This window comes from Loxodonta africana, chromosome 24 (assembly GCF_030014295.1).
Source record: "Loxodonta africana isolate mLoxAfr1 chromosome 24, mLoxAfr1.hap2, whole genome shotgun sequence".
Classification (NCBI taxonomy): Eukaryota; Metazoa; Chordata; class Mammalia; order Proboscidea; family Elephantidae; genus Loxodonta; species Loxodonta africana.
This window is the reverse complement of record NC_087365.1, coordinates 48852744-48865472: the sequence shown is the minus strand read 5'-3', so window position 1 is coordinate 48865472 and position 12729 is coordinate 48852744. Positions and strand designations below refer to the sequence as shown.

Here is a 12729-nt window from a genome sequence, read left to right as displayed (position 1 = left end):
TCAATTTCAACTCAGAGCCACTAAAAAGGAAATAGGCCGAACAAGTCCCAAAGCTCACATGGGGCTAGGAGTAGCTGGTGTTCCCATCAGAGTGCAGTGGCCTCATAGCACATGAGGCACACGGTCGAGTCCTCAGAAGCACTGCCTTAGTGCTACTCTGGACCTGCCCTAGCAAATCTTAAAAGTAAACCTCGAAAGGGTAAAATGGATTTTAAGAAACTCAGCTAGATGCCCAGAGCTCGGCAAAGGAATAAAACAAAATCTTGTACTCAACAATATAAAATTCCCAATGACTGGTGCCCAATCAAAAATTAAGTCTCTTCAATAAAGGGTGTTTGGACAACTGGATTCCCATGCACAAAAGAATGAAGTTAGACTTCTCTCTCACAACATATACAAAAATTAGCTCAAAGGGATCAGTGACCGAAGCTGTTGTTGTTAGGCCGTCAAGTTGGTTCCGACTCATAGTGACCCCACGCACAACAGAACAAAACACTGCCCAGTCCTGAGCTATCCTTACAATCGTTGTTATGCTTGAGCTCATTGTTGCTGCCATTGTGTCAATCCACCTTGTTGAGGGTCTTCCTCTTTTCCGCTGACCCTGTACTCTGCCAAGCATGATGTCCTTCTCCAGGGAATGATCCCTCCTGACAACATGTCCAAAGTATGTAAGATGCAGTCTCGCCATCCTTGCTTCTAAGGAGCATTCTGGTTGTACTTCTTCCAACACAGATTTGTTCATTCTTTTGGCAGTCCGTGGTATATTCAATATTCTCCACCAACACCACAATTCAAAGGCATCGATTCTTCTTTGGTCTTCCTTATTCACTGTCCAGTTTTCACATGCATATGATCCAATTAAAAATACCATGGCTTGGGTCAGGTGCACCTCAGTCTCCAAAGTGACATCTTTGCTCTTCAGCACTTTAAAGAGGTCCTTTGCAGCAGATTTACCTAATGCAATGACCGAAGTATAAGAGCTAAAACCATAAAACTCTTAGAAGAAAACACAGGGGGAAATCTTTATGACCCTGGTTTTGGTGATGGATTCCTAGATACAACACTGGAAGCATGCACCACGAAAGAAAAAAATGGATAAACTGGACTTCATCAAAATTAAAAAAACATCTGTGCATCAAAGACGTTATCAAGAAATGTAAAGGCAACCCACAGAATAGGAGAGAATATTTGAAAATTATATATCTTATAAAAGAATAATGTCCAGAATATATAAAGAACTCTTACAACTAAACAACAACAACAAAAAACCCCAAACAGCCCAATTAAAATATAAGCAGAGATGAAAAGATGCTCAGCATCATTAGCCATCAGAGAAATGTAATCAAAACCACAGTGAGATAACATTTCACTCCACTTGGAGCCCTGGTGGCACAGTGGCTAAGAGGTATAGCTGCTAACCAAAAGGCTGGCAATTCAAATCCACCAGCCTCTCCTTGGAAACCCTATGGGACAGTTCTACTGTGCCCTATAGGGTGGCTATGAATCAGAATCCACTCGACAGCAACAGCTTTGGCTTTTGGTTTAGATGGCTAAGATAAAAAAAAAAAAGAAAAAAAAATGTTGGTGAGGATATGGGGAAACTGGAACCTTTATCCATTGCTGGTGGGAATGCAAAATGGTACAGCTGTTGTGGAAAAGTGTGGCAGTTCCTCAAAAACTTAAAAATAGAACTACCACTCCTAGGTATACACCTGAAAGACCTGAAAGCAGAGACTCAAAAAGAGACTGTACAACAGTGTTCACTGTGGCACTATTCACAATAGCCAAAAGGTAGAAACAACCTAAATGCCCATCAAAAGATGAATGGATAAACAAAGTGTGGTACATACTTACAATGGAATACTGTTCAGCCAGTAGGAGAAATGAAGTCTTGACACATGCTACAGTATGGATGGAGCTGAAGTCATTATGCTGAGTGAAACAAACCGATCACAAAAAGACAAATATCATATGACCTCACTTATATAAAAATACAAGAAAAGGCAAATGTATAGAGAACAAAGTCTATTAGTAGTAGGGAGGGGGAAAAATGGGGTTAATGGTGATGGAAAAATTGCACTGATCAAGGATGGGGTTGCATAGCCAATTACTTTAACTGCCATCAGTAAGTTGTACACCTGTAAAAAGTTGAGTCAGCAGAAGTTGTGTGATAGACATATGCATAATAACGGCAAAAAAAAAAAAAAGGTACTACAAAGGCCACCTGTGTACAACCAAACACCTCATGGGATCTGGTTCTTTGGTTTGGAGGTTTAGGATAATGGTTTCATGGACCATCCCAGCTAACTGGCCCAATAACATGTTTAGTGCCTCTGTTCTACCTCCTAGTTCATTGCGTAGTGCCTGGGTCTTCAAAGCTTGCAAGTGGCCATCCAAGGCCCAACAATTGGTCTCTGTTCACCTGGAGCAACAGAAGAAGGAGTGGCAGGAACAGGAGCAGGATATGGAATGTGTGGCTAATTGCCTTGGTGAACAGCTGCCTCTCTGCCATGAGACCAGAAGAACTGGATGGTGCCCGGCTACCATTATGAACATTTTGATCAAAGACTCCACAGAAGAATCCTGATCAAAAGGGGGAAAATGCAGAACAGAATTTCAAATTCTCATGGACTCTAGACTTTCTGGAGCCATTAGAGGGTAGATGAGCCCCTGAAACTATTGCGCTGAGATAATCTTTAAACCTTAAACCAAAAATATTCCTTGAAGTCATCTTAAAACTGAACAAGAGTTTAGCTTAACTAGTAAAAAAGATCTGCCTTGAGCATTATGGTGTTTTAAGAACTATCTACATGGAATCAAATTGATAACACCAACTCAAAAGATTAGATGGGAACCTTAGAGGGCAGTGAGTTTATGTTAATGAGGGAGGAACAACTGAAAAAAGGAGGACGAGAATGGTTGCACAACTCAAAGACTGGAATTTTACTAAATTGTACATGTAGAAGCTATACATGTACAATTTAGTAAAATTGAATAGAATAGGCATATGTTTTGCTGTGTATATTCTTAACAATAACAATAAATAAAATTTATAAGAAAAAAATGGGGAAGATACACAAATGGTCAATGAGCACATAAAAAAAACACTCACCATCACTTAGTCATTAGGGAACTGTGAATCAAAGCCACAATGAGATGCTTGGCTGCTATTTAAAAAAAAAAAAAGAAGTGTTGGTGAGGATGTGAAGAAACTGAAACCCCTGTGCACTGCTGATGGGAATGTAAAATGGTGCAGCTACCGTGGAAAACAGTCTGGCAGATCCTTAAAAAGTCAAACAGAGAACAACCATATGACTCAGCAATTCTACTCTTAAGTATATACCCCAAAGAACTGAAACCTGGGACTCAAACATACTTGTATAGGAATGTTCACAGCAGCACTATTCATACTAGTCAAAAAGTAGAAACAACGCCATGTGTCCACCAACTGATAAATGAAGAACAAAATGTGGACATCCACACAATGGAATATTACTCAGCCATAAAAAAGAATGAAATTCTGATACAACATGAATGAACCTTGAAAACATTAATGCTAAGTGAAATAAGCCACACACAGAAGGACAAATACTGTATGACATATCTTTTTTTTTTTTTTTCTAGTACTGTATGACATATCTAGAATGGGCAAATTCATACAGATGGAAAGAAGACCAGAGGCTACCAGGGGCTGGGCTGAGGAGAGAATGGGAAATTACTGCTTACAGGGTACGATTTCTGTTTGGGGTGATAAAAAGTTTTGGAAGTCCACAGCAGTGAAGACTGCACAACACTGTGAACGTGATTAATGCCCCTAAATTGTACACTTACAGTTAAAGTGGCAAATTTCATGTTACATATGTTTTACCACAATAAAACTTAAAAAATAGGCAAGCAAAGAGGCAGGAAAGTACAGCCCATAAAAAATTAATAGAAATGGATCCAGAGCTGACATACCTGATGGAATCAGCAACACAAGGACATTAAAACGGACACAATGAAGGGAGAAATGGAAGATATAAAAATGGCCCCAAGGGAACGCCTGTAGACAAACAATACAGTATCTGAAATAAAAATCCACTGGGTGGGATTAACAGGCAATTCCACATGGTCAGTGGACCTGAAGAATAGAAACTAACCAAACTAAAGCACAGAGAGAAAAAGACTGAAAAAAAAAAGACAAAAGTGTATTTTGGGACAACAGCATGCCGTCTATAATAAGTGGAGTAACTGGAGTCCTAATAGGAGAGAAGAGGGTGGGAACCAAAAAGAAAAAAAAGGTCTAAAGAAATAAGTAAAAATTTACAAACTCTGATGATAAAACCATAAACCCACATAAACTATCAACCTAGGAAGCTCAACAAACCACAAGGAGACTTTAAAGAGAACCGCACCAAAGCACAGCAGGATCAAGTTGCTGCCCGCTGTCGGGACAGCTAAGCTTTAAAAAAATTCAAGTAAGTGCTAGTGAGGATGTGAAACAACTGGGACTCTCTCATACACTCTGGTGGGAGTGCAACATGGCACAGTCACTTTGGAAAACAGCTGGCAGTTTCTTATACTTACCACATGACCCAGCCACCTCACTGCTAGGTATTTACCCCAGATAACTAAAAACACATGCACAGATATTCAGAGCTGAAATCTGGAAATAACCCAAATGTCCTTCAAATGGTGAATGGATACATGTATTGTGACAGTGTAAAAAGGATCACAATACACATAATATACAAAAGACTACATACTACATGCTTTCATTTACAGGGCATTCTGGAAAACGCAAACTACAGTGACTGAACACAGATCAGTGGGTGTCAAGACCCAGGGCAGGGGGACTGACTGCAGAAGGGCACAAGGGAACTATCTGGGGGATGGAAACGTTTTAAATCCTGACTGTGGTGATCACATAACTGTATACATATCAAAACTCACGGAACCGTGCACGTACACTTAGACTGGTATGCTTATTGTAGGTAAATTATTCCTCAACAAAGTTAAGGCAAAAGAACCTGTGGCACAAAAAAAGGCCAGGCTTACTGGTCTGACAGAGACTGGAGAAACCCTGAGAGAATGGCCCCCGGACACCCTGTTAACTCAGTACTTAAGTCACTCCTGAAGTTCACCCTCCAGCCAAAGATTAGACAGACCTATAAAACAAACAACACCACATGTAGTTCAACCATGTATACAAGACTAGATGGGCACACAACCCAAAAGCAAAGAAAAGGCAGCAGAATGGGACAGGAAAACCTTACAAATGGATATGGAGAACCCAGGGTCGAGAAGAGGAGAGTGTTGACACATCGCAGGGTTGGCAACCAATGTCACTAAACAATTTGTGTACTGTTTCATGGGAAGCGAATTTGCTCTGTAAACTTTCACCTAAAAAAGCACGATGGAAAAAAAAAAAAAAGGAACAATAACAACAACTGAAGAACCTGTAGCAGCGATCAAAATATTTCCAACGTTGCTTCTTGCCTAGAACAAGCCTTTGCAGGCCTTCACTCAAGGACAGGGTCAGACACTGGAAAGCCAGCTCCCTGCTCAGCTCCTCCCCTCCCTCAGAGATGAAAGACACACTCTCTTTCCAGGCCAATGTTCTTACAATTTAACCAACTGCGGACACTGTCACTTGTGGGCAGGAAAATAGAAGACCAACTAAACCAAGCCTTGCAAACAAGGGCTGTGGATTGATTAGGTGGGAGGGGGAGTATCCAAGAACCATTACTCTGTGAGTGGTTACTCCCCCCTTAGCCCCGTTATGGCTGTGCAACCTTGGGTTAATGACTTAGCCTCTCTGTACCTACCCCACGGGAGTGGTGAGAGCACTAAAAGACTTTACAGGTAAGACGTAGCCTTATAAACTCAGTTATTATGATACAACAGCCACACTTTGCCTGTCCTTCTGCGTGACACTCAGTCCGTGGATTTATGATTATCTGTTATGCAGGGGGAAACCCTGGTGGCGCAGTGATTAAGTGCTACGGCTGCTAACCAAAGGGTCAGCAGTTCAAATCCGCCAGGCACTCCCTGGAAACTCTATGGGGCAGTTCTACTCTGTCCTATAGGGTCGCTATGAGTCGGAATCGACTCGACGGCACTGGGTCTGGTTTTGGTTTGGTTATGCAGGTAGGCAGTATTAGAGAAGAGGGTGGAGAAGCATCAATTCTGTAGTCAGAGAGAATGAGTTTGAATCCCAGTTCCACCACTTGCAGCTTAGACCTCGAGCAATGTATTGAACCTCTCTGAATCTCAGTCTCCTCATTGGTAAAATAAGAACCTTCGCAGTACCTCCTTCGTTAAGACTGACGGGAGATAAGTGAGAGAGTGTGGGTAAAAAGAAAAACCCATGACCCTGACAACACTGTTTGAATGCCTGGATCCAACCAGGCCTAAATCCAGATGTTTCCTTAGAGAGCCAACAAAGGCCCGTTATTGCTTAAGCTCTTCTGGGTTGTGTCTCTGTCTCCTATAAGTGAAAGGGCCCCGAAAGATACAACCTGTCACCAAGCAGGACAACATGCCACCACCACAGCACATCAACGCTCTCACTTACCCGAGAGGGAGATTCCTTCTGCAAGCCCGTAAGGAAGATATGCAAAAATGATCATCATGCCAAACTCCAAGGAAGGTGTTTTCCTCAAGTCAATGTGCTTTAACACGTAAATGACAACTGTCAAGGAAAAAGACCTCTGGGACAGCTGATGAGAGATCTAAGGAAGTCCCAAATCTGCAGGCTTCATGTCTAGAAAGTAAACAGTGGGCACAGAGGGTTTTTTTTTTATGTTTTTCCCCCCTTTTTCAAATTGTTGTACAGAAGGTTTTAGAATCCCAAGATTACATCTGAAAATTCTTGTCACAGGATTCCGTCTCTGTAGGGAGACTGATGCCATAATAAAGGGACTCTGCCACACACTAAGAAATATAAATACTGGACAGGAAACAATGGTGGAAGGAGATGAAAATCGGCTCATTTAAAAATGCTGACCTGGAAGCTGGGAACGTCCTGGGGACTGTCCAGCCCCCACTACCAGGTGCCTTCCAATGCCACGTCACTCTTTCACTTCCCCCAAGGGCATCAAAATGAGGTCACTAATGGGCACCCATCTTGTTTCCAGAGCTCTGGGCTTCAATGCCCCATTGAAGGACCTTCCTTCCTATTCCTGGAGGTGGCTAAACTCATGCCCCTGTGAAAGGGGAGTGTCTTCTATATTGTCATACACCATTCAGAAGCCCACGCTGGAGCTCACAGCCCATCGACTTAACTTCATTACGATACATGACCTTTTTTCCCCTCCTCTAGTAAAAGGTAAATATGGAGGAAAAGACTGAACTGGAAATAGTTTTCTCTTTTCCATTCTGTTTATTGGTACAACAATAAGAGAAGCTGTCAGCCAGCTAAACAGAGCTTTTAAGCTTCTGGACAAGGAAGTTGATGGGAAAATTGGACAGAATGGCAGACAAATATGCCTATAACAAGGCAGAGAGCCTCTTCTGGCCATCTGCCCAACAAACTGCTCATGGAGGAGACCCAGGGGACCACTGCCCCGAGACGGAGGCTGAGACGTGCACAGAAATGGGCAGGTGCCAGTTCCTATTTTCAACATGATGAGTTTTCTGTAGCCACCAAGGTGCTGCTGGCCTTAGCAAGCCTCTTTAACTTCCATTTTTCTGAAGGTGAAAAGTGAGATGGTGGGAAACGAACATCACCTGAATGTGGTTCTCAGGCTTGGGAACTGAGAAGCCCCCCAAAATCACATCTGATACCCAACACTGTACATGGTTTTTAAGCTTGGGAAAGTGACACCCTAAACTTCATGTGAAATTTAAAAATTCCCTGAGTTTAAATTAAAGTGTCTCCCAAACCAACACTAAGCAGGAAAATCCTCCTTCAAACAAAACCTTAGACTACAGTCAGGCCCCTTAAGGAAACGGAGAAAACAGCCATAGATGGATGGAGTCAAGGACGATCTGCTCCGCCACGCATGTGTTCACGACATCAAAAGGATATTAATGCAGAAATTAAGCCAGTGAGAGTGCCGAGAGCTGCTGAGCCAAAGAACATTTTAAGGAAGTAGCCAAGGGCCTGTAAAAACGTTTGCCACCCACTGACATCTGACATATTTTTTCTTGTTAAGCCTTCTGCTGTGCTAAGAATTAAAAGAAAAACAGAAAGAAAATGTTATAGACAAAGTTATTTAGAAATTAACTTAGAACTCAAAACTTATTTCTTGCTTGTTCCCTCACTTATTTGTTCATTCATTCACTCATTCAAACATTTATTTGTTCACCTACTTTGTTCCAGATATTGAATTCACTTTGGGGGGTTCAGAGATGAGACCAAAGGTCTTCCTTCAAGGAGCTCCTCCCAGTCCAAAAAGGAAGAAAAACAAGGCAAGAACTAACAACAATTGGGGGGAGGGCAAAGGGATGTAAAAATACCTGATGGGCATCTAACTCGAACTGGTGGGGGTCACACAAGCTCCTTGATGATCTGCGGGCTGGGTTGATTCAGGACGAGAGTTAACCAGGTGAAGGAGTGAGGGAAAGCACCCGGGTAGAGTGAACAGCATGTGCAAAGACAGGGAGGCAGGAAGCTCAGGAGTACATGGTACATTCTGGAAACATTCCATTACACACATTAGTATAGATAAAACACAGGGAGCAGGATATGTGCTGTGTGGAGAGGAAAAGTCAGGTGGAGAGAATGACAGTGGCAAGATGCAAAGTGAGAGAAGCAGGCAGTGAGAGGCAGGGCCTGGAAGAGGCTTTTGAGGAACCAAGGTGAGGAGGCGGTAGTTCATCCTCACGGCCCTGGGGAGTTCACAGCAAGTGTTCTTGGTGCAGGAATCCTGTGATAAAACCTGAAACTGAGGCTATGGCCTGAAATCAGGTTAGCATGAAGCTATCTAAAGAAGAAATGGCACTGGGTACAGGGCTGAGTGGGTGGGTTGGGAGGCAGAAAAATTGAAAGGAGTTTCCTTTCACTGTAACAGAACAAACTAAAATGTCAGAAGCCATTAAATTCAACTATTGGTTTTATTCCCAAAGGGAAAACCATTATACCAGTAAAACTGGGAACTATTCCCATTAAATATCCCCCTCCTATCAAATCCATTCACTTCTCTTCCTCTGCTACTGCCCTCTGGTCCTAGGGGTAATGCCTCCCTGATCTCTCTCTATACACATATTCTAGTCTTTCTATAAGGAGCCCTGGTGATGCAATGGCTAAGCGCTCAGCTGCTTACCAAAGGTCAGGGGTTCAAACCCACCAGGTGCTCCATGGAAGAAAGATGTGGAAGTTTGTTTCCATAAAGATTACAGCCTTGGAAACCCTATGGGGCAGTTCTACTCTGTCCTATGGGGTCACTATGAATTGGAATCAACAAAACAGCAACAGGCTAGTCTTCCTATGACCAGCCCATTCTCCACTCAACAGCCTGAATGAGCCCTTTTCACAGCTTATCTGATCAGGTTACTGGACTATTTGAAACCCACTGATGGCTTCTGGTGGCTTTCAGGAGGAACCCAGTCTTCTGGGCCTGACCTGGTCCCCCTCTGCAGCATACCTGTCCACTCTCACCTCCTCCCCCTCTCCTCATTCAGGACAGGGCGACACTGGCACTAGCACCCCCTGCGGGTCATCCTTCACCCTTCCCTGTCCCCAGCTAACTCTCCCATTCATCTTTCAGAACCCAAAGTCAATGTCACTTCCTCAGGGACCCCTGCCTTGACCCCTGTACACAGGCCCGTCCCACTTAGAGGTTCTCGTGGTACCTGACTTCTCCTGAAATTCACAGCATGTGAAAACTGTCATGAATCACTCTGTGAGGACCAAGGCTATCCATCTTGTTCACTGCAATATGTCTGGGGCCTCATGCGGCGCCTCACACACAAATAAATTTTTGCTGAATCAGTAAATGAAACAGAAGAGTCAACAGTGATATTCAGCTTCATGAACCAGCATTCCATGAATCAGTAGTTTTAAAACTGGATAATCTCTGATAAAAGGGTAGCTAGGTCAACCTCAGGAAGCCCTGCAGATGACATCCTTTCATGGAGATTCACAACACAAAATAATATAACAAAAGTTCCGAAAAGTCCTGCAAAAAGGAAAGCCAACTTTGTTTAAGCGAACGTTTTCCCAACTCACCTGACTGCACAATCTTCCCATCCCCTTTCTTTCCCAACAGAGCACAGGCTAACAGGCCACCTTGAGGAGTGCTGGAAGCCATCAGGGATTCTTGCTGGAGAAGTGCTTTTAAAGGCCAAGGTCACCTTAGAGGCCCAGGCCCAACAAGCTAGTAAGCAGGCAAGGTCACAAGAGGGTTGGCAGCAGAGCCAGGGCTGGAGCCTGCAGACCCTGAACTCAAGGTAAGTGAACGTACAATTCTGACTTTTTCTGGTCTGCTCATTTTTCTACATTTTTTTTCTTAAGGTCATGTTCCACACACCTTGAAGAATAAGACAATGCTGCTTCAGGATTCATCTGGTGAGCTTAAGCTGTTGCTGAAGAGAACAAAAGATTTTCACTACAGCAATTATTACACAACAAACTGAAGCTAAAAATAATTTAATGAAGAAATAAGACTCTTGAGTTTTCTAGCACTTATGAAGGAGAAAACATTAAAAAAAAAAAGGGAGGGGTAATTCATTCATGTATTCGGTTGCAAAGAAAAATGTGTCAGATCACTTTGAAAACGATCACTTAAGTACCCCCCCCCCGCCAAAAAAAAAACAAAAACAAGACAGATTCTACCTTAGAACTACGAAAAGCTGACAACAGCTCCTTCTTGGGGGGAAGGGGGGGGCGGGACAGGACTATCACACCCCCTTCTTCCCTCTTCCCTGAAAATGCTACCGGCCTTCAAGGCCCAGCTCAGGAGACAACTTGTGCAGGAGCCTTCCTCGATTCCTTCACAGAGTGCCTCCCCTTGTACCCAAGGCTCAGTGTTCATTTCTCTATCGGCATCTTTCTCCTACCTCGGTCTGAGCTCCTCAAGTCCTCTTGGAGTTCCCCCCAGAGCAGGGTCTGGCACACAGAGGGCCCTCCCCAAATGTGGATGGCAGACAACTGGCCTTTAGCATGCTTCCTTCGAGGAGAGTCAGTGAGGCCGGGCCATGTCTTAGGTCAGTGCTAAATCAGCCTGTCATCAGTAGTGGTCATGACGGTGGTAGTGAGGGCGGGGGTGCCAGACACTGTATGCACGTGGTCCGTGGATCCATTCTGGGGACTTGCCATCGTAAGTAATTCTAGCCTTCAAAAGCACTTTTCCAATAAGAACCTCTGGCTACTCCCAACGACTCCTCATTTTTTCATCTTAAAAAGAAAATATCTCCTAATTTAGCCTTTTTGTGGCAAAGCGACCTGGAAAAACTCAGAAAATGTCCTACCTCTGACAGATTTTTTTCTTTAAATCAGACACAAAACAGTTGAGTTTTGTTCTTAATGTATAAAAATAACCCATGCCGTCACCTCTAAGTTGGGCAAAATTCTTTATCACAAATGTTCACTATACGGAGCCAGGATAGGAGATAAAAGTAAAAAGCAAAAAGCTAAGCAGCTTTCAGAGTAGGTCTAAATAAGAAAAAACACTGCCATGAGATTTTTTTTAAAGGTCTTACAGAATGATATATGATAATTTCCCAATGATGCTACAGAAATTTCTGCCAAGAGAAACGTGAAAAAGCCCGTAACAGGGAACCGGTTAAATAAATTATAGTAAAACCATGGAAAAGGATACTCCGTAACCAATAAAATGATGCCACAAAAGATTATTTTATCAACTCTGTTCAACGGAAAAGTTAAAATACTGTATATGAAATATGTTGTTGTTGTTGTGTGCTGTCAATTCGGACTCACAGTGACCCCCCCCACGTGACAGAGTAGACTGCCCCATAGGGTTTCCTAGGCTGTAATCTTTATGGGAGCAGAGAGTCAGGTCTTCTCTCCCGATGAGTTGCTGGTGGGTTCAAATCACCAACCTTTTGGTTAGCAGCCGAGTGCTTAACCAATCCACCACTAGGGCAGAAATATAAGTCCATTTAAATAAAACACCCATTTAAATAAACCATATGTATACATACACCATATTGCGGAAACCCTGGTGGTGTAGTGGTTAAGAGATACGGCTGCAAACCAAGAGGCTGGCAGTTGGAATCCATCAGGCGCTCCTTGGAAACCCTATGGGGCAGCTCAGCTCTGCCCTATATGGTTGCTATGAGTTGGAATCCACTCAACGGCAACAGATTTTGTTTTTTTTTTTGGTATACCATATTTGCAATTATCTCTGGGTGGTGACAACATGTGTAATTTTTATTTTCTTCTCTTTTGTTTATGTTTTCTAAATTGTATGTGAAGAACATATATATTACTTTTAGGATAATAAAAACGGTTTTCATATACATGTGATCCACAGATCCATTTTTGGAAACTGTCATCGTACATGATCCTGGCCTAGTTTGCTTTTTTTTCAGGCCTGCTAAGCTGCTTAGCACCTCTTGAAATGAAGTGACACTAGGTAAGCGCTTGCTGCAAAGGCAGGGCAGACACAAGGCGACCACGGTGAAACGGGGCCTGGGGGGCATGCACAGAGGGGAAAGGATCTCGTGTTGACTGGTGTCCAGTGCTTTTCACACAGTACCATAGTGAACCCGTTTATTCTCAACTCCGGTCCTAGGCAGAGGCATCACCATCCTCACTTCACGGTTGAGGAACCTATGGCTCAG

At 43.1% G+C, this 12729-nt stretch overlaps 1 protein-coding gene across 9 annotated transcripts in view; it reads right to left on the bottom strand.

Annotated features, from left to right (window-relative positions):
* SLC9A8 (solute carrier family 9 member A8) overlaps nt 1-12729 on the bottom strand; it is a 73652-nt gene that overhangs the window by 18459 nt on the left and 42464 nt on the right. For all 9 annotated transcript variants that reach the window (XM_064276202.1, XM_064276201.1, XM_064276203.1 and 6 more), the window contains 2 exons: nt 8012-8150; nt 6557-6662 (listed from right to left, as the gene is read on the bottom strand). In XM_064276202.1, coding sequence (XP_064132272.1) covers nt 6557-6662; nt 8012-8150 — 245 coding nt within the window. The remainder of the gene's footprint in view (nt 1-6556; nt 6663-8011; nt 8151-12729) is intronic.